Source organism: Vipera ursinii (genome assembly GCF_947247035.1).
Source record: "Vipera ursinii genome assembly, chromosome: 1".
Lineage (NCBI taxonomy): Eukaryota > Metazoa > Chordata > Lepidosauria > Squamata > Viperidae > Vipera > Vipera ursinii.
In genome coordinates this window covers 212,851,136-212,873,191 of record NC_139512.1, presented here as the reverse complement: position 1 = coordinate 212,873,191, position 22,056 = coordinate 212,851,136, and the positions used below count along the sequence as shown (strand labels likewise).

General features: G+C 39.8%; 1 protein-coding gene across 5 annotated transcripts in view; it reads right to left on the bottom strand.

Moving 5' to 3' along the window:
* Nucleotides 1-2,053: 2,053 nt before the first annotated feature.
* Nucleotides 2,054-22,056, bottom strand: part of SMC6 (structural maintenance of chromosomes 6) — a 42,950-nt gene continuing 22,947 nt past the window's right edge. For 4 of the 5 annotated variants that reach the window (XM_083350727.1, XM_083350728.1, XM_083350729.1 and 1 more), the window contains 10 exons: nt 21,408-21,543; nt 20,101-20,175; nt 18,935-19,105; nt 16,128-16,265; nt 13,642-13,787; nt 12,769-12,894; nt 12,021-12,126; nt 6,914-7,066; nt 6,514-6,611; nt 2,054-2,768 (listed from right to left, as the gene is read on the bottom strand). In XM_083350727.1, coding sequence (XP_083206853.1) covers nt 2,657-2,768; nt 6,514-6,611; nt 6,914-7,066; nt 12,021-12,126; nt 12,769-12,894; nt 13,642-13,787; nt 16,128-16,265; nt 18,935-19,105; nt 20,101-20,175; nt 21,408-21,543 — 1,261 coding nt within the window. In that variant the 3' untranslated portion in view covers nt 2,054-2,656. The remainder of the gene's footprint in view (nt 2,769-6,513; nt 6,612-6,913; nt 7,067-12,020; nt 12,127-12,768; nt 12,895-13,641; nt 13,788-16,127; nt 16,266-18,934; nt 19,106-20,100; nt 20,176-21,407; nt 21,544-22,056) is intronic. The other variant, XM_083350730.1, reaches the window with a different exon arrangement.

The following is a 22,056-nucleotide window of genomic DNA, read 5'->3' as shown; positions in this document are numbered from 1 at the left end:
AGGCACGGTCATATGGTGACCTATTTAATGATCAGCACAAATTACAACCATATATCCAACCTCCATTATGATCTTGAGAACTGTCTGTATTTGGAGAAGCAATAAATACTACATTCCCTCCCATCCTTTCTCAGCATGGATCATCTATTAGGGCGATCTGTAAGGATGGATGACCTGTTCTCTTCCCAATTTTGAACAAGCTGTCCCATTTCTCATCATTGGTAAAATGCTAGCTGGGGCTGGCAAGTGTCAAAAAACTAAAAACATCCATACATGTTGCTTAAAAGGTAAAGGTTCCCCCGCACGCACATGCGTGCTAGTCGGTCCGACTCTAGGGGGCGGTGCTCATCTCCGTTTCAAAGCCGAAGAGCCAGCGCTTGTCCGAGGACGTCTCCGTGGTCATGTGGCCGGCATGACTAGATGCCAAAGGCACACGGAACGCTGTTACCTTCCCACCGGAGTGGTCCCTATTTTTCTACTTGCATTTTTGTGCTTCCGAACTGCTAGGTTGGCAGAAGCTGGGACGAGTAACGGGCGCTCACTCTGTTACGCGGCACTCGGGATTCGACCCACCAAACTGCCGACCTTCCGATCGACAAGCTCAGCGTCCTAACCCACCACGCTAAGTTGATTGAGGGATTTTCATTCTGTAAACTAGCTTTTAATTTAAGACTGGAGTGAAACTCAAAATTGCTGGATTTAAGACAATGTGGATTTGGAACATAGTTCCCCTTCCTCAAATCATACCTATTTGCTCAAAAACTTAAAATCGTATGTAAATGAATTCTTCTAAGATCAAGGTCAGATTTTTCAAGAAGACTAACCACAACCACCACCCCTTCCAACAAACCATTCTTTCTGAGATTTCTAAATTCCAATCTGATTCAGGCAAGTTTCAGTCGCCAGAATGAGGAAGGCTTGGGAGGGCCACTGCAGGCCCTGCCTGAGTTATGGGAGCCTGGTGCAGACTGACTGTTAATGGTATTGTGGGTGACCTTGGAGGATGAGGAAAGATGAGAGAACAATCCAAAAAGAGAGGAAGGAGCCCACAGTAGTTTAAAGGTCAGAAAAGGAAACTTAGGAAGTTTCTTTGCCTACCCTAATTGATCAGTTAGTGGCAGTTTGCACCTTCAGACTTGCAAGTAGATTTAGCTCATCTGCCGTAGTCATGTTTCCTGCCTGGTCTATCCAGGAGGGCTGAAATTGTGGGAGGCCGTGGGAAAGCCAGAGTGGGTCGGCAGAAGTTCAGGGACTTACTAGAATGACTTATGACCTTCCCTCCCAGCTTCTCCATTGAGTTTGCTTGTGGGAAGCCAGCAGGGAAGGTTGCAAATGGCAATCACTTGACCGCGGCTCCCTGTGACATTGTGATCAAGAGACGGGCAGACAAGTACCCAGATTGCAACGACATGACTGTAGAGGTGCTGCAATGGCTAAACTGGTTTATGCCTTGCAGGAATGAGTAGCTTTGGTTCCTCCAGATCAGGGGCCTCCAACCTGTGGGCCATGGCCCCACGAGTGGGCAGTGAGGCGTTTGCAACTCCGCCGTAAAAATGGCCAGCAATCTCATCTTCACTTGCGTGTGCAGTGGGTAAGCTCGTGCACGTGTGCTCCATTTACACGATAGGCAGGCGCGTATGCATGCAGCTCACGGGAACGGAGCTGCACAGGTGCTTGCCAGCCTCTTGCACAAACCATCCCCTCCTCCTGGCCAGTCCAAAAAGCCAGAAACATTTGGAAACTCTGCTCCAGATGATACGCAAGTACAGGGGTGTCAAACTGCCAGCCTGCGGGTCAGATGCATCATGGTGAAACTGCGCCTACCCCATTGCCAGCAATGGGAAAAAAGTCATAATAACGTTATATGACGTTGCGAGTTTGACACCCCTGCATAAGTACATCAGCATACAGCTAATATCAGCATGGCCAGTGAGGAGGATTGCTGGGATTTATATTTCAGCAATGCTGGCAGGACTACATAGGGCCTAGTCCTGGTTTAGCATTCCCTGTATACGAGTTTGTTCAAAAACAGTGATTTAGCACAATATGCAAATCCAACATCAACTGAATTTTTATTTGCCACAGGAACTAAATGGTTAACAGAAGCATTTGAAAGAGAGTAACAAACAATAAAGTGGTTTAACAATGTATATTGCAGTGATGAAGGAAACAATACAAATTTAGACAGAAATGTTAAGAGGAATTACTAATAAAGGATTCAGTTTTTCACCTGCTATTGTAACATTCAAAAATATTGTAAAAACAGGTAGGGATATTGTATAAAATTTATTCAGCTTCTGTCGCTTATATTTACCTCTCTTTGGGGAACAATAAAAATAAGAAACATTTCCCGCATTCAGCAAATATATTATTAATACCAAACTCTGGCAAGAAATATACAGTAAATGTAATTCATAGGAACAAAGTAGAAGAACATATTGACTGCTATAATTCTAGCATCAAAATATTTACAAAATCTGAGCATAAAATTCAAATTTGTTAGGTACCATTAAAGGCCTGTTATAAGGAGAGAAAGGCCACAAGTAAACTTCAAGAACGAAAAAAAGGCTCTTTTTCACTGATTTTACCAGCAGTGAACAGAGTCTGTGCATCTTCAACACAACAAAACAAGTTAGTAACAACAGATGAGATGTTGTTATTCTCCATCTTCATTTTCTTCATTTGTATGACTGAAATTCAGCGTCTTTTGTCCCCTCTCAGGATCTTGCATTCTAAGGATTCGGATAAGATTACTTGTAGGCAAAGAACTAGATACAAAATGAAAAAAAAACACCAAATAATGATTCTTTTGTGCAGTGTTTTCATACTTGTACCCCACCTGGTTAACAGCAACTCACCTTTGTAAATAACTATCAAAACCATTTAAGTATTTCATATACAGTTCCTAGAAACACTGGTACGAACTTTAGGCTGATTCATTTAATTTCACAAACCTAAGCAAAATTCTAAAGCTGCCAAAACTTTACCAATCCTTGGGTTAAAGGGTGATACGCAAGATGTCTTCAACTGCCATCAGGTGGAGCTGAGAGGTGGGAAACTTATTCTCAGAGACTCCAGAAGAAAGGACTAGAATGAATGGTTGGAAACTGCAATGAAGCAAATTTCACCTAAATGCTAAAAGAGCATTAACTGTTCTCTATTTGCTTCCAGAATTGACGAGACCTTCTTCACTACAAAAATGAACTAAAGCGCTACTTAATGGCATCTGTCAAGGCTGCTGTAGTGGCATTCGTAAATATTGCAGACTCTGAACAAACTAATCTGCAAAATCTTTTCATTATACATTCAATCCGTAGGGTTCAGTATTGCACAAAGCTGCTCTGAGTAGTAGGATATTCATATTCTCATTGCTCTTTATATACATACATACATACATACATACATACATACATACATACATACATACATATTTATTTATTTATTTAATGGGACTTATATGCCGCCCTATCTCCCGAAGGACTCAGGGCGGCTAACAATAAAATACAAATAAGATACAAATATTAAGAAGAAATTAAACTATACCTAGCCCCAACTAAAACCATATTAAAACCCCTTATCATCAGTCCAGTCGGCCTGTTGGAAAAGAAGTGTCTTAAGGTCACGACGGAAGGACCGGAGGTCAGGGGCCATCCGGAGCTCCAAGGGGAGCTGATTCCACAGGGCAGGTGCCCCCACAGAGAAGGGCCTCCCCCTGGGGGTCGCCAGCTGACATTGTCTGGCCGAAGGCACCCCTGTGCGCTCACACCTCTCTGTGTGAGCGCACAGGGCGATGGGAAGTCGTTCCTGGCAGCAGTCGGTCCTGCAGGTATCCCGGGCCTAAGCCATGAAGGGCTTTATAGGTAAGAACCAGCACCTTAAATCTCACCCGGAGAGCAACCGGTAACCAATGCAGCTCACGCAGGAGGGGTGTAATATGGGAGTATCGGGATGCTCCCATCACAACCCGCACGGCCACATTCTGCACCAGCTGAAGTCTTTGGGTGGTCTTCAAGGGCAGCCCCATGTAGAGAGCATTGCAATAATCAACACGGGAGGTAAAGAGCGCATACGTGACCATACGTAAAGCATCTCTGTCCAGATAGGGCCGCAACTGGCACACCAGGCGAACCTGGGCAAATGCCCCCCTGGCCACGACTCCTATATGATTTTCTAAACTGAGTCGTGCATCCAAGAGGACGCCTAAGTTGCGTGCCCTATCAACGGGAGGTAACACCTCTCCCCCCATAACCAAAGGTAGAATATCCTGAACTGTATGAGATGCCGGTACGTCAAGCCACTCGATCTTGGCCAGGTTGAGTTGGAGCCTGTTCTTCCCCATCCAGATTCGTACCGCTTCCAGGCAACGGGACATCACGTCGAGGGCATCACTGAGTTGGTTCGGGGTGGAGATGAAAAGCTGGGTATCATCAGCATATTGATGATACCTCACCCCGAATGATCTCACCCAGTGGCTTCATATAGATGTTGAACAGGAGGGGAGAGAGGACTGACCCCTGGGGCACCCCACAATCGAGGGGCCTCGGGGTTGACCTCTGCCCTCCTGTCAACACCATCTGCGAACGGCCCGAGAGGTAGAACCACCATAAAACGGTGCCTCCCACTCCCAGTCCCCAGAGACGTCGCAGCAAGATACCATGGTCGATGGTATCAAAAGCCACTGAGAGATCTAATAGGACCAGGACAGAGGAATAACCCCTATCCCGAGCCCGCCAGAGATCATCCACCAGCGTGACCAATGCCGTCTCCGTGCTGTACCTGGGCCTGAAACCCGATTGGTACGGATCCAGATACTCAGTTTCCTCCAGGATCAACGGGAGCTGTCGTGCCACCACGTTCTCAACAACCTTCGCAAGAAAGCAAAGGTTGGAGACAGGACGAAAATTATTCAAAATAGCTGGATCCAAGGCAGGTTTCTTGAGGAGGGGCCTCACCACTGCCTCCTTCAAGGCGGCAGGGAAGCATCCCTCACTCAAAAAAGCATTAATCACTGCCTGGAGCCAGCCTCGTGTGACCTCCCGAGCCACATAAACCAGCCAGGAGGGACACGGGTCCAACAAACATGTGGCGGCACTTAATCTACCCATGATCCTGTCCACTTCATCCGGAGTCACAGGGTCAAACTCCTCCCAAATAATGTCAGCCAGACCTGTCGCTTCCCCCTCGTCAGATACTGCCCAGTCGGAGTCCAGACCGGTCCGGATCTGAGCAATTTTGTCCAGCAGATGCTGACCAAACTCCTCGGCACGTCCCCGCATACACATACACACACACACACACACACACACACACACACTTTAGTTTATACACACACACGTCACAAACCTGATAGCAATAGCTTTTGACTGAATATTTTACTCCCAGATGTTAACAAAGGCAACAGTGCTTCTGCTAAATGCTTCGCTAGAACTGACTCGAGAGTCGGCTGCTCAATCTTTCCCCCCAGGTGCCAGGAAACAGGCTCAAGGTTGCCGAGGGGGCTGCTATCTCAAACTGCATGGAAAACTTGCTGATCAGCTAAGTGATCTCACTCATTTCTGGTGGACAATGAACCCAATTACTTATTGTCAGCCCAATGGATAACTCTGAATCCGTTCAGCACTACTGTCTACAAAGCATATGAACCCATAGGGAGGAAAGAATTAACAGCATTTAAAAATCTATAATTCAGAAATGCATAACTTATTACAAATCACTTAAGTAACAACAATAAGTATTCTGTTAAAAAAAAGCAATAGAAAGAAGTTATCTCCTGAAAGAATGGCTATTGAGGTTAGGGTTCAATCCTGTGGCCTTGTAGGTACTCAGCGCTTATAGAAATCTTACTAACAAACTGGGAACTTCATGCAAGGGATATGTTAAACCTCAATACAACATACATACATATACAGGTAGTCCTTCGTTTAGTGACTTTAAGTTACAGTGGCACGGGAAAAAGTGACTTAGGACCATTTTTGACACTTACAACCATTGCAGCATTCCTATGGTCACATGATCAAAATTTGGATGTTTGTCAACATCTATGATGGCTGCAGTGTCCCTGGATCATGTGATCACCTTTTGTGACCTTCTGACAAGCAAAGTCAATGGGGAAGCCAGGTTCACTTAACAACTGTGTTACTAACTGCAGTGATTCACTTAACAACTGTGGCAAGAAAGGTCATAAAATGAGATAAAACTCGCTTAACAACTGTCTCGCTTAGCAACAGACATTTTGGACTGAATTGTTGAGGACTACCTATATATGCATCTTTATGTTGTCATTTTTGCATTTATTTAAACCTAATTCAATCGGAGATATTTCTAAAGCCTCAAGTTAGTGCATTTGATTTCAAAATATAGTATTCATCGCATCTTATCCAGACACTTCTAGAGCTTCCAATCTAAATTAACAATAAAAGTACATACATTTGAGTGTCTAGATAAATGATATAAAATATTTTTAAAAATATTAAAATGCCGATAAGGATAGAGAACAGGAAATATAATATATACCTCATGTTTTGGGGAGTGAGCAAAATAAACTGCCGATAACGTTGAGAGTCTGCCATCTTAAGCATCATATCCATTGCAATTCTTCTGTTAACCATGTCCTAAAAGATATTAAAGTGTGCAAATTGTTATTTAGAAAACGTATTTTATTTAAATTTCCAAAACAATTCAATGTATATTATTGTTGTGTAAACTCATTCATTCAATTTCTAGAGCTGCCCAACTCAACCAAGTGTCTCTGGGAAGCTTACAATTCTAAACGTATAAAACAATTAAAAAAAACATTAAAGCAATAAAACACAAAAACACACCACAAATAAACCAAGAAAAACATCCAACTACCCACCAAATTAGCCCATCCATGATCTCACAGTTTACAGTAAAAAAATTCAGCCAACCGTACCATAAATACATCAAATTCATCCAAGCATCTGAAAGGAGATTCAGCAATGGACCAGAGAGAGAGGATGAAACAGACTGTGGAGAATGAACGTTCCCCTCCGGATAGAGATTTCATGTCATCAAGAGCAGCCTTATTTCCATCTCCAGGCTGCACCTTCAATTATATAAAAAGAAAAAAAATGTAACTGAAATTATATGAAAAAAAAAGTATTTGCAGGTGAAACAAAAACTTCCAGGTGAAACAAAAAACCCACCATAAACTTGCAGAGGGTGGCGGGGGGTCTGGGATTCTGTGGTGTGGCGGCTGACCATAGGACGTGGTTTGAGGTTGGCACTCCTCAGTGATGGTGGTAGCACTGGCAATGCTGGGGCTGAAGTAGAAGCCTGAAGGTCCAAAGTCTCCACTTCAACCCCAGCACTGCCATCACCAATGTACGGTGCTGCTGGGCAAGGCAGCCAAAAGAGCAACAATGGAGAAGGCAGGACCACTATTAACACAGTGCAGTATTGCCAATTCCTTCAGGCAGTTCAGCATGTCACTTCAAAATTAATGAGAAGTCCCACGTACAACCAAAATGGATGACCCATGACAGCAGGAGGCCGCAAACAGCTGTAAAGGTGAGCCAGTTACCAAGTGCCCAAAATGCAATTATACGATGAGTGTGTAAGCAGTCCTGGGAAGGTCCATTTGTAATTTTGAATGATCATTAAGCAACCAGTTATAAGTGAAGACTACCTGTATTTTTTTCTTGTGTCTCTGACATAACAAGTCCACAAGAAACAATAATGACAAATTCATATGAAAGCTAACATTTCACTGACAGACTATCACTCTGATTGCAAACATGATGTATTTATAATCGTCTGTTTGGAAGCAGAAAGCATTTCTTTTCTTTGTTGCTGGCCCATTTTAAATTCCGAGGATTCTTCAGGAAAGTATTCAAGTTGGATCACAGCTGAACATCAACTTCTGAATGATTCATCTGGAAGCTTCATCTCCTGACCAGTATATCTGGTAATAATCTTAATGAAAAACTAAATACAATCCTCAAATATTTTGCTACAAGACAAATTGTAGAATAAAGCCCTCTTTTTTAAAAAAAACAATTAACTGTAATTCCTGAATTGCAAAGCTCACATGTTCTGAGTGGGCAAGACTCGTGTTCTCCTCATAAGCCTAAGCTAACACATTGCTGCTTTCTCCGGGCAGAATTTTCCTCGGTATAGATTGCTCTAAATGCCTTAATTGAGAGACTGTGGGGTAACTGTGGTTTCTTTGTATAGCAAAATGCATTTCAAAAGTCGCTGGAACTCTGCTAATCATGTGGGAAACCACTCGACTCTTCTAGGTTTGAAAGGAAAAAGTTTGCAGAGTTGTGCAAAACAATTTGAGCGTAAACTTTTCAGTCTCAAAAATTTTGTGTTTGAATACACAACCTGAATGTCTCTAGCATTCTATATAATGTGTTTTATAGAAATCTTATCATCATCATTTTAGCCACTGTCTGTCCACTGCAGGATGAAGGCCTCTTCTGCCATGTTTCCAACCAATAGGGGTCCTGAGCTTTCTTTTGCCAATACTTGCTGATGTCGTCGATCCATCTTGTTTCAGGTCTCTTTCGTGGATGCTTTTTATCTAGTGGGATCCGTTCTGTGACCGCCTTGGTCTACCTGCCATCAGTTTTTCTTGTTCTGTCACCAGCCCGTTTCCATTTCAAGTCTTTTACTCTCTTGACAATGATGCCGTAGACTTTCGTTTGTTCTCCAATCCAGGTGCGGGTCTTTCTATCTTGCCTTGTAACATCGACCATGTATCTTTCCATAGCTCTTTGCACCAATCTTAGCTTCTGTTATCGATCGTGAGGTTAGAGTCCACGATTCAAGTGCATATGTTTAAGAGCAGCACCCACTGATCAAAAACTTTTCTTTTCAGGCACAGGGGGAGATTGTTCCTGCATATTATGCTTAACTTGCCGAATGCCTGCCAGCTCCATTTAACACAGTGTTCAATTTCCTTTATTGTTATCACCTTCCATTCTCTCTCTTCTTTGTCAAGGGTCCAAGATGAAATTTGTCTTGTTTCTTGGGAAAGGAAGTCCAACTCTTCAATTAATGACCATATGAGGCTGCCTTTCCACTACTGGATGAATGCTAGGTCTTAAGGTTGGGATGGAGAGCTGCTGGTAGGCCAGTTTATATGAAAGAAAATGGGTTGATCATTCTTGTTTATTAGAACAATAATTTGATTAAGGATATGTAGGGTTATTGTTCAAAAACCTGAACCAAAATAGAAAGCTACAGATAAATAGCTAGGTTACTGACTTTCTTTGCACTTACTCAGACTTGTCTCCATAATTTCCTTTTCAATTATTTATTTCTTTTCCTTTTAACTGTCTTTCCTTAAGTCTACTTTTAATAAACTAGATGTTAAAGAGAAAAACACAAAAGATCTTCGAAGGAAAAGCGCAACGCTACAAGTTTATCTTTTCAGTAAGCGTGAGTAGGACAAAAAGGAAGTAATGAATAGATGGAAAACCAGTTCAAAAATCTCACCCTATCCCAATCATTAGAACCTTGCAAATAAACTAACATCTATAATGAATGCATTGTTTTGACAGAGCTAATTTACATGCTTTAAAATTAAAAATTACATTTAAATTCAACAAGGTATCACGCATTAATACCTTAAAGTAAAACTCTTTTATGAAACATATGCACAGAGACCCTAAGCTAAACAATGTATAAAAAATAAATCCTTCCACTGCTTCAAGGCCACTGAAATGAATGAAGTATTCATCACCGCAACATTTCATGAATCGCATCCAAAGCACGTAATACAATAAACACAGGCAATTGTTCCAACTGTCCACCCTGTATTTTCAATTAAATGTAACTAGCAATAAAATATCATGCTAAGAAAAAGTGGCCAGAAGACATTTACTTTTTTCTGCAAAAATCAATGCAGTCCATGTATCAGAATTATGAGGACATCTTGAGGTGATACATGTCATAACAACGCTCCAATATGAAAATAATTATTTCTAAAAAACCCTATCGCGAGCAATTTTATTAACATTCGGCTACGTTATGATCTGTACAATTACACAATTTCCTGAATAAATTAAATAATAAATTAAGTTTTCAAAACTTGCAGGACTGTGAAAAGTTGAATCCCACTTTTTTCCTCATAAAATTACCTCTAAAACATTTTGCAGGCTAAAACCAAAGTACTGCATACTCATAAAAGAGTTACCTGCTTCTTCACCCATTTGCTCAACTTGGAAACTGGCCAGAGAGGATCAAGTCCATTAATTCCATGATTATTATGAAAGCCAATAGGAATGGTGAAAGAGAAGCTAAGCACTACACCCATCTTTTCACCAACATGTTTATTCTCTTAGAATTAATTCCATGTATTCATTAATGTGGAATTCCGGGTTGCCAATAACTTTCAATAAACTAAAAATCAGCCCAACGAATACCAAACCGATCGGCCACGTTCAAAATTAGATGTAACATTCTCACTTTCTTGTAATCAAGTTTTTACTGTTCCATATCACTCAAAAAAAAAAAAGAATACTTAACAACAATATCACATAGGTAGCACTGTAGTTCACCTAAAATTTTTAAATATCTTAATTTCGGTTGCAGTAACTGGCAACACATTTTTTTATCTGTTAAACCCTCAAACTATTAAAAAAGGGGGAAATGTTTTAAATTAAAAATGATAGAACCTGAATGAATATTCAGGAATTATTTTAATATGTACAAATGTTTATGTACATATAATATGCAAAATGTAATAGATTACTGTACAGGTAACTCTTACAACAGTTTTTTTAGTGAGTGTTCAAAGTTACAACAGCACTGGAAAAAGTGACTAATGACCGTTTTTCAGTTACGACCTTTGCAGCATCCCCATGGTCATGTGATCAAAATTCAGACACTTGGCAACTAGTTCATATTTATGACCGTTGCTGCATCCCAAGGTCTTGTGATCCCCTTTTGTGACGTTCTTGACAAGCAAAGTCAATGGGGAAGCCAGATTCACTTAACAACCGGGTTACTAACTTTACCAACTGCAGTGATTCACTTAACAACCATGACAAGATAGATCGTAAAATGGGGCAAAATTCACTTAACAAATATCCCACTAAGCTACAGAAATTTTAGGCTCAATTGTGTCCGCAAGTTGAGGACTAGCTGTACAAAAGCAAGACTTTGATGTAGAAAGAATTACACATCATGAAAGGCAAATTTGTCAGGTATAAAAATGCACTTATAAAAACCCTTACATATTTCATTAGTGTAATCTAGCTTTCTTTCCAAAATAAAGTTGTTATGGATTAATTGGGAAGCTGATGATAAGAACAGTGGGATGGAGAATAATTAAGTATAATGTGTAGTAAAATGGGAATTATGGGAAAATTTTCAGATTTGTTATCAAAAGTTCCTTAATCATCTCTGACTACTGGGAAATTGTTCACAAGACCTCAATTAATAACAAGAGTTCCTGATCTGGAGACATAATCCAATATTTTCACACATTTAAGACGTAAAAAATGAGACATGTTTGATTCAGCAATGACTGAAGCTGCATAAATTATTGAGCCAGCTGTTTTGTGGTGGTGGTGGTGGTGGGGAAAGGTTTCCAGAAGTCAAGCTTGACTCCTAGTGACAGTTTTCATGGCAACAGTACAGAAGTGGCTTGTTTTTGCCTTCCCTGCCAGCTCTAGCTTTTCGGATAATAAAGTGCTATTAAATTGAGGCAATGACCTAGGGAGCATTTGTACCTTTGGAAAAAAGCTCTTTATCATTTTCTGTTTGCTCTGAGGTATTAAAAAAAAATAGAAATGGGTTTCTATTTCTTGCGAGGGAATGTTTTTGTACAACTGGGTACTGACGTGGAAGTTCATTCGCATGCAGATTATGTGGAGGAGTGAAACCACTGTTTTCCATTTCATTTTAAGGCCAATCTTTGTTAAATGCATAAACCTGAACTGGCATAGTGTAGGAAAAAAAAACTTTATTCAAAAATCAACTCATTCTAAACAATAGAAAAAATAAAATAACAACAAAAACAAAAGTCAACCCAAAACCTGACTTACAGTAATTGAAAGTCTTTCATTCTTGTGGTCAAACACTATTTTTCCAGAATACGACCGTTGACTTAACAAAGAATTGAAGTAACATTTGCATCGCATAGTAAGAAACCTTCAAAATGAAAATATTGGGGGGGGGGGGGGGAAATGAACATAGAAAAGAAATTGAAAAATTATTAAACTTATAAATAACATATGAAATGACACTAGCAGACAACTTGGGGTGTGTCTATGTGTATCAGCTCCAGTGCTGTTTTTTTTATCCTTCTTAGTGCATTGCCTTGTCCTGACAAAGGCAAAAGTGGATAAAAGCCCCATTCTTGAAACAATTAAATAAGGTCTCATAAGCCAGACTAAATCAAATAAAGAACATACCAGCTGTTCAGCCTCCGGCATATGATTATAATTACTAAAAAAAAGCTAGTATTTCAAAATTTGAAGTTTTATAAACTCCTGTGGCACCAAGAAATAAAAATTAAATATTAGGATTATTTTTGAAGATAAATGTGCCTGCAGTAAACAATCCCTTTTGCCTACTGTCTTCAATCTCTGTTAAGATCTATGCATAGAGATTCAATTATGCAAAAATCTAATTGTTGTTCTGCATGATCACATTGGTTCTTGTTAACATGAAACATGTAAGTCACAAACATTTCAATAAGTTCAAACTGCCACTATCTCTTATTAGATCCTTGCTTAAGTTACTGGATATTTTTAAAAATATTGCGCGTGCACGCACACACACACTACCTACCTTCTAAAATACAGATATCTTTTATGTCTCTCAACCATCATCTCATCCAATAGTTTAATGAATTTCTTCAAATTTTTGCTTTTGCTTTCTGCACTCCGGTATTGTTCTTTTGCTTCCTGAAGCTGTCTGTATATTTAAAAAGAGAAAAGAAAAATAAACATTAGTTTTAAACCAATATCAAAGTAACCTAGGGAAATTCTGAGTTAGAGAGATGCCTATAACCTGATACCTACTGTCTGTTCTAAGGAAGTTTTTCTGGATGGCTAGAAGACTATCCTGAACAATGTGGAATGACATTCCATGAAGACCTGGGAAGAAAAATGATTGCCCCAAACTAAAATTTGGGGACCCCCCAATGATAGTGACGTTCAACAATGAAAAACAAGTATTGCTTCACGGAACACAATATTAGTTTAAAAAAGTTGTCCAAATTAGAAAATGAACGCCAATTGTTGATTTTTAGTATTTAATACTTGATAATAGGTAAAAATGATAATATCGCTCCAGATTCAGAAAACCCATTCTCCTTCGCTAATTGGTAATTGCATTTTCTGTAAAGAATTTCATAAACATTTTCAATGTTTTATGATTTTATTTTCTAAAAATATTTTCCAGATATATGAACTGGAATTCCTCTCAAAATATAAATTAATTTGGAAATAATATTTTGAGGGCATTCACCTTTTAGGTCAGTCAGAATATTATGGAATAATTATGGAATAATCTAATAAAAAAAGTTTTGACCCCTTTTTTGTAGGCTAAATTGTGACTAGTCACTAAGCCAGAAAACAATGATGTAGAGTTCAGATGTCTCCTACCTATTCACTTACCGTCACATACCAAATTCATTTACACACTTGCACACACATTTACCTTATTATTTCTTCTCTATCTCCAGTACGTTCTCTTTCTGAATTTATTTTCTCTCTTAAACGGTTCATTTCTGTATCAAGGCTTTTGTAAGTCCTAGTTACTTCTATTCGCTCCGGATGGATCTTTGAAGCCTTTGCAATAATTTCCTAATAAATGTTAAAATACGGCAAAAGGTAATTTTCATTAATTTTCATTAAGATGAAACAGTGCAGTAATATAGAAAAAATATAAAGGGAAATGAAAGTAAATATAATAAATAAAAGGAATAGGAGAAGGTTTTAAAAAATTAAGAGCAAGTGTAGGTGTGAAAGAAAAACAATACACAAAAGCTGGATAGAATAAAATCTGAACAGCAATGGGCTGCATACTAGCCCTCTGTGCAAATCAAAAAGAAATGGGAAGCAACCCAGCAGCATAAAGCTGAAACAGAACTATAGGTCAGATTATTTATTATTTTAATATTTATTAAAAGTATTGACCTGTTCCTCATGTATACAAATAAAATTCCCCCATCCTTTATGATTTCCTTATAAAGACTGGACCGCTGGATGCCTTGTCATGTCAAACTGAAACAGCCTACTTCAGGTTATTTATTTATACAGCTCCAGGGTGTTTTAAATTATGCTGCTCTAGTTTATTACTTAACAGATGCCTGCATCCTACTTGTTTGCACAGCCTGGTTTCTGGCATGTTGCGGCCCGGTGCCGCTCTACAAACTGGGGGTTTGTATTCACACACATAGATTTCTTTGGATTTGAAGCAAAAAGATACTGATATATCATTTGTCCCAACTTATTAAAGCAGTTACAGACAGGTGCTACATTCAGACTCCCTCATAATCCGAAGCATCATTTTCTTCCAGATCTGAAGCACAGCACAAGTCTTAAATTGTACAATTTAGCTTCAATGCAATGATATCTTTGAAACATTTCAGAACTTTGCATGCTATATCATCCTAAACTTCCATATAAAGGAGGGTTTAAATATATGGCAATGAAAGAAAGCTAGACGTTGTTGACAATTTCACGTTCTTTTTCCCCCTGCAAGCTTGCTTCCATCGTCTGGTAATATATATTTAATTGCCTTTGAATACTGACTTTCTATCTGCGTATTTCTGCACCTAATAACTAGAGAAATAATTACTCTGATTTCCCCTAGGGCTCAAAGAAACTGAATTAGCAATTGTTATTAGCGATGGGTTTTATTGTTCATGGAAAATTATCTTGACTTTCTCAATGCAATTTATACTTAATTAAAATGGTTCCTCCTTAGCTATCCCACCAGAACAGCTTTTTCTACATCCAGAAATTCAGTCATACAAGAAACCTAGGATTGTTTTTCCTTGACAAACTGAACAACTCTGCTTCTGTCTCCTTTTCTGTATATTATATTGTACCTTCTCTCTTTAGCACACTTCCCCTACCCTGTGAAATAGCAATTCTGTCAAAGAGGGGAAAAGACATGCCAGATTGGGCAAGCAACGACTTATCAAATGGAAGCCGCCCCTAGAATTGCTACGAGAAAAACATTTGTTTCAGAAAACTGGCTTCAACACTGGTGCCTCCGATCAAGGAATGTCGATTGGTGACCCCCGGGGGGAGAGCGTTCTCTGTGGGTGCACCAGACCTTTGGAACCGCTTGCCGGTTGAGCTCCGGACGGCCCCCGACCTTCGCTCCTTTCGGCGTGATCTCAAAACCTTTCTTGTTGAACAAGCTGGCCTGGTCTGATGGGTTGGGGCTGGGTTTAATAATCGGTTTTAACTTTTAATATGTATTAATTTATTACGGGCATTGTAGTTTAATTACTTTTTAATTTTTGTATCCTGGTTTTTATTATGTATTGCCCTGTTCACCGCCCTGAGTCCTTCGGGAGAAGGGTGGTATACAAATTAAATTATTAAATTAAATTATTAAATTAAATATTAACTAGTTAGAGCAGTCCTTTACTCCTTAACAAGCTCTTTTGTGGGGGTGGGAAAGCATATCTACAAACAAACAAACAACGTACCAAATTAAAACAGCACAAAGCACTGCCAAGATTGCCATGATCTTAAGGACCCAGCGTAAGCAGTGCCTTGCTGGATTGAACCCCTGGCCCATCTACTTCAGCAGCCTGTTCTTACTGTGGCCCACTAGAGGACAATCAACTGCATAAGGAAGTCCATTACTCACACTGCCACCATAGTTAATAACCCATCTTTATGCCCAGATTTAGAGAAGTTCCTGCATATTTGATATTGGGAAATATTGGAGGAAATGAGTCCTAGAAATATATGTATTTTAAAAAAATCAGGGACCATTAGGCTCTGTTAATTAAAATTCAACTCCACAGAAATACATGGTACATAGTACAATAAGCCAGAGAGAATGTTACCTTTCTCCTATGTTGCCATGTTATAAATAGAGAATATTACCACCGTTCCCATCATTTAGTAGGCAACAGCACTGCAAAGAAATTTGGCAAACATGCTAAAGAAAGTAAATACCTCTAATTCTCTCTCTTTGGTAGCTACTTTATGTTTAGATGCTTTTAGGGACTCCAAATGGACTCTTTCTTTTTCTTCATAATGTCTTAGATTGTTTTTACTTCTCTCCAGTTCATCGTAAGCCTGATGCAAACCATCCTATCAGGAAGAAATCAATACCAAAGATAGGTTAACTAATTAATTAAATTTATATGTACCACATATAAATGCACTGGGTGCAGGTCTGCTTCTGGGTGCAATTCAAGGTGTCTGTAATCGCTTTTAAAGGCCCTCATGGCATCGGCCGAGGCTACTTGCAGGACCACCTCAACCCAGTGGGGCTGGCCCACCCCACCCACGCGAGCCAGAGGAGGCATGCTGCAGGCCCAATTGGTAAAGATATTCTGGTGGGTAGGGTGCAGAAGAGCCTTCTCTGCTGTTGCTCCTGCCCTTTGGAACATTTTGTCCCCCAAAATGAGATCAGCTTCAACCCTCCTGAGCTTCCATAAGAGCTTAAAGACCTGGCTTGGGGCTCCAACTGGGGAGGGGGGGGGGAAAGGAACAGCTTCACGTGGCGGGTGGTTGATAGACTAATAATAGATCCCACTTCCTCCCTCCCTATCTTTTAGCTAGGGATGAGTATTCATCTTTTATATTATCTAGTACGTATTGTGCATAAGTTTTGTAATATTTTATCTTTTTAACATTGTAAACCTCCCAGCGTTACCTTGTGGTAAGATGGGTGGTCAGTAAATTTAATAAATAAAAATAAGAACAGGCCTATCTCACACTGCAAAGCAACTCTCGGCAGCTTACAATTAAAATCGTAAATGTGAAACATTAAGAACATTAGATACAGAAACAACAACAACGACAAAAGGCAAGATGGGTACAATGATAGGGTCTTCCCTATTGAGTCTACTAGCCACCTCCAGCATAGAGCGCCACCATCAGGTGCCCAAGCCAACCAGCAGCCCCAAGTTTTAATACCCTATCACAGACATGTCAAACACAAGGCCCGGGGGCCGGATCCGGCCCGCAAAGTGGTTTCATGCGGCCCGCGAAGCCATCCTGGAAACAGTGAGGGAATGACCCCCACTGCCTTGGCTCTGGCCCTGAGACCCTCCTTTTGCCAGAGACCCTCAGATCTGTCTCACTCCTGCCCAGGCCCCCAATAGGCACCCTTGATGCGAACGATGTAGAGCTGACCACGCCCACCCAGTAGGCCATACGCACACTAGCCACGCCCACCCAGTAGGCCACACCCACCCTGGCCACACCCACCCGGCCCCCTGAGGGCAACCGCAATGTTGATGCGGCCCTCAGTGAAATTGAGTTTGACACCCCTGCCCTATCAAAAGCCAAAAGAGGGAGGGCAGATTTCAGCTGAGGTGGCAGGATATTCCACAGAACAGGGACCACAGCAGGAAAGGCTCTACCCCTTAGATCTTGCCAGCCAAAGCTCTTTGACATACAGGGATGCAGCATGCCCCTTCTGCCTGATCAAGTGGGGTGGGACAATCAGAATAACAGAATTGGAAGGGAGCTTGCAGATCTTCTAGTCCAACTCCATACCGTTTCAAACAAATAGCTGTCCTGTCTCTTCTTAAAAACCTCCAGCCTTGTAGCACCCACAACTTCTGGAGGCAAGTTGTTCCACTAATTAATTGTTCTCACTGTCAGCAAATTTCTCTCTTTAGTTCCAGGTTGCTTCTAGTCCTGCCTTCTGGTGCTTTGGAGAATAAGCTGACCCCTCTTCTTACTGGCAGCCCCTTAAGATATTGGAGCACTGCTATCGTGTCACTCCTAGGCTTCCTTTTCATTAAACTAGACATACCCCACTTCTAGACATTCATTCACCTGTTTCTTCTTCTAGTAACTTGGGAAGACGTAATACAAATCACATTGGGATGAGGCAGGGGAGTCAGATAACCTGGTCCCGTGTCCTGAAGGACTTTAAAGGTGATAACCAACAGCTTGAATTGGATCTTGGAAGCAATCAGGCCACCAGTGCAGCTTGCGTAACAGCAGTGCTCCATGCACAAACCTAGGGTGATCCAAACTGTCTGCACCACTGCATTCATTCTGGAGCTTCCACATCCTCTTCAAGGATAGCCGCATATAGAGCATGTGCTCTACGTTATTGTATAATACATTACACCTTAATATTATTGTACCACTGATCCAAACTTAATGTCATGTTGAATTCAGGAGTTAAAATTGTGCATCATTTCTATATTAGAAAATGAAATTAGTAATTAACACTACTACGAAATAAACCATTTTTACTTGTTTTGATATCAGGTGAAACAAGGATAGATTAATTCTGTTAAATCCAGAGTTGATTACACTTTCTTCTCTTGAGAGAAGACACTGAAATCTTATACAAGCTCCAAGGGAGAACAATTCTGAAGATTCAGTGGATGTACAGGTCAAAATAAAAATGTTTCTTTCCCCTGCTTGCCTTTTAAAAAAATGTGTGATATGAAATGTGTGGCATCAGTTTAATGAACAATCGTGTGGAGGGAGAACAATAGAATGTGCTGGCACTCCTATCTAAAATCTGCTCACTCAAGGTTTTACTTTTTTTTCAGGAAGTTCTGTATTCCTATTTCTAGCTAACTAGCTGATGTCCTATTCTGCATTCAGGTCAAATTGTAGAACATTATATCTATTATTCTTATTAATTATGCCTACTATTTTGAATTTTCTGGTGCCTCAAAACACAAAAACAATTAAAATAATTTAAATGTGAACTAAACGATATAACTATTCCTTTTTTCAGTCTTGTTCATTCTGCCCATCATATTGAATGGTAATAAGACTACCTTGATTGTAGCTGCTTCATCTTGTACTTGATTAATTTTCTCTTTAATGGCTGCACATTTTTGTTCTTCTTCTTGTAAAAGACATTTCAGTTCCTCCATTTTTGCCTTTTGCTTATGTATTCGTTCCTTAACAATTTCTATCTTCTGTTGATTATCATGAATTTCTTCTTCCTGATATAAAATAATCCATTAAAAATCAATTTGTATTACTAGTCATAAAACTGACTAACCAAAGAATAGCGAGGAGAATACAGCCTGGATCATATTGTAGGAATTTTAACACTATTGGCTTTACTATAACACAAGCTTTTGTAGGGGTTAGCTTCCCCAAAGTATTATGAGGCAAAAAATAGGTTTATCCCAATGTGCTAGAGATAATCACCATCAATTTAATCATCTATCAAGACGATCTATTCTCCATTACATTTCAGATTTGCTATTTCCACAAGGAAGTGGTACTAAAAATTTTTTCCACCCAAAGCATTGGAAACATACATCTAACTTGTAATATTCTTAATATTATTTCCCCAATTACTTTGGAAGAGAGTATCTGAAAATATTCCATATGCAAACAATGTGTGTCTATTTTTGAAGTGAAGCACTATAAAATATGCAATTGAGTAGCTTTTAAGACAAAATCAAATCCAATATAGAGAGATGCTCTCTGACTACGGCATTATTCACCATATATATACTACACTACAGGTAATCTTTGCTTAGGGACTGCCTCAGACAACAACTATTTGTAGCTACGAAACTGCTGAAAATGTAACTTTTCAACCAACATTTATATAGAATCTCTCTCACAGTCACATGTTCACCGTTACAGTCAATTAACAGGTTGTGCTTTGTAATATCATAAACAGTGGCAATCGCATGATTTTCCATTTAGTGACCACATTTAACAACCAAGTTGTTGGTCCCAATTGCAGTCACTAAATGAGGACTATCTGTAGTACAATATTTGCATTCCAAGTTCTAAAGATTCATAATTTCTGCAAACATTCATTCACTTATTTCTTCTTCTAGTAACTGAGGAAGACGTAATGCAAATCAGCAAATAAAACCAAGTAATAAGATCCTTCACTGTAGGAATTACTGTCAGTCTTCAGTAGTTACATCATGGTGTACCAAATAAAGATAGGAAGTGTTTAAACAGTTCTTACTAATGTAGAGATGACCACTGATTCTTCTACATTTTCAAGGTCTGTAATTTCTGAGTTTGTTTTTCTCATTGCTATCTGTAACAGAAATGAAAACAAATGTTAAAAAATCAAGATACCAACTAAGCTATGAAAAGAGTGGTTAAGAGTACCAGATTCAAATTACAATGAGTATAAAAAAGAAAACTACTCTTCTATAACAGATTCATATCCCATCTTTCCAGGTGATATACATAGCATCCTCTCCTCTTAAGTTTTCTTCACAGTCATAATCCTGTGAGCTAGATTGGATTGAAAAAGAATGAATGGCCATGTGAGTTTCTGTGGTTGAGGATGGGCTAGAACCTAAATGTCCCCTTTCTTAATACACCTTAACCACACCACAGAGAGCATCAATTATTAGAACTGGTTTCATCCTTATATTGTACAACAGACATGTCAAACTCGCGACGTCACGTGACGTTGCACAAGGAGATTCAAAGTGCTGGTGATGACCTATAAAGCCCTAAATGGCTTGGGTCCGGGATATCTGAGGGAACACCTGCTGCCGGCATCAAGCTCCCTTCGTCCAGTGCGCTCCCACAGGGAGGGTCTTCTCAGGGTGCCACCGGTAAGAGATTGCCGGCGGACGACACCCAGGGATAGGACCTTCTCAGTGGGTGTGCCTGCCCTTTGGAACCAGCTGCCAGTGGAGCTTAGGACTGCCCCCGACCTCCGTTCATTCCGTCGGGACCTAAAGACCTGGCTCTTCGACTCTCTGGCCCAGGCTGAGAATTTTAATTTTAGTTTTAATTTTAATTTTAACTGGGGTTTTACTTATGCAGGGACGAATATAATTTTTTAAATTTGTTTTTAACTTTTGTATTTTTGTTTTTAATCACCCTGTAAACCGCCCTGAGTCCTTCGGGAAAGGGCGGTATATAAATGTAATAAAATAAATAAATAAAAATAAACATATCGGGACGGTTTTGCTATTGCTGGCAATGGGGTGGGCGCGGCTTCCGCACGACACATCCGGCCCACAGGCCAGCAGTTTGACACCCTGTTGTACAATGAAGATTCTTAACCAGCAAAGCTGTGTCAAGTGTTGGAGCAGTTTCTGCTGACTCTTCAGCCAGAGAGATTGACAAAAAAGCCCTTGAAAAACATGATATTGTGAGATGTACTTGTCAACCTCAGATGAATGTTGAAATTCTCTAGGGTCACAAGACCCACCTATATCAGCTGACTCAGGAAATCTGCTTGGCCTACTGTAGTAGATACCAGGATAAGAGTTAATTTCCAATAGAGGTTGCTCATTATATTTTTACCTGCAGTTCTTTTTTGTGGTTATGATGATCAGTAAGATGTTGCTTGTTCTGTCTTATATTGATTTCAATAGAACGTATTCGTTGTTGCATTGCCAAGAGATGAATTTTTGTTTTTTCAACTTCTCTCTCCAAATTTCTTAAAGATATAAAGAATTAATCACAACAACTCCTTAGCTAGAAACCTATGTTTACAAGCTGAAGAAACTGACATAAATTACTTAGATGAACACTGGATTCATCAGCTTGAAATTTCCTTTTTTTGTTAAAATAACTGAGCACTGATTTAGCTGTGCTCTTAAATGGACATTAATAAAATAAAAGCCATTTTATGTATACTGGACACTACAGCAAATATTTAATTAGGACTGGTTCAGCACAAGCAGGGAGCAGTCAGTTGAAGAGAAAGACTTGCAAGCAATACAGACAACACTTTAAAGCTCCTAACTGTCCAGGTTTATTTTCTTTTATACCTTTATTTTCCATGTCTGTATATGTACAAATAAACAAACACACATATTTTCTATTAATTAGTTTGCAATAATAGATTACCCAGAGACACAACTGAAGTAACAGCGAGAGCGAGAGAGAGGGAGAGAGAGAGAGAGGGAGGGAGAGAGAGATGGCACAGAACTAATGCAAAAAGAATGAT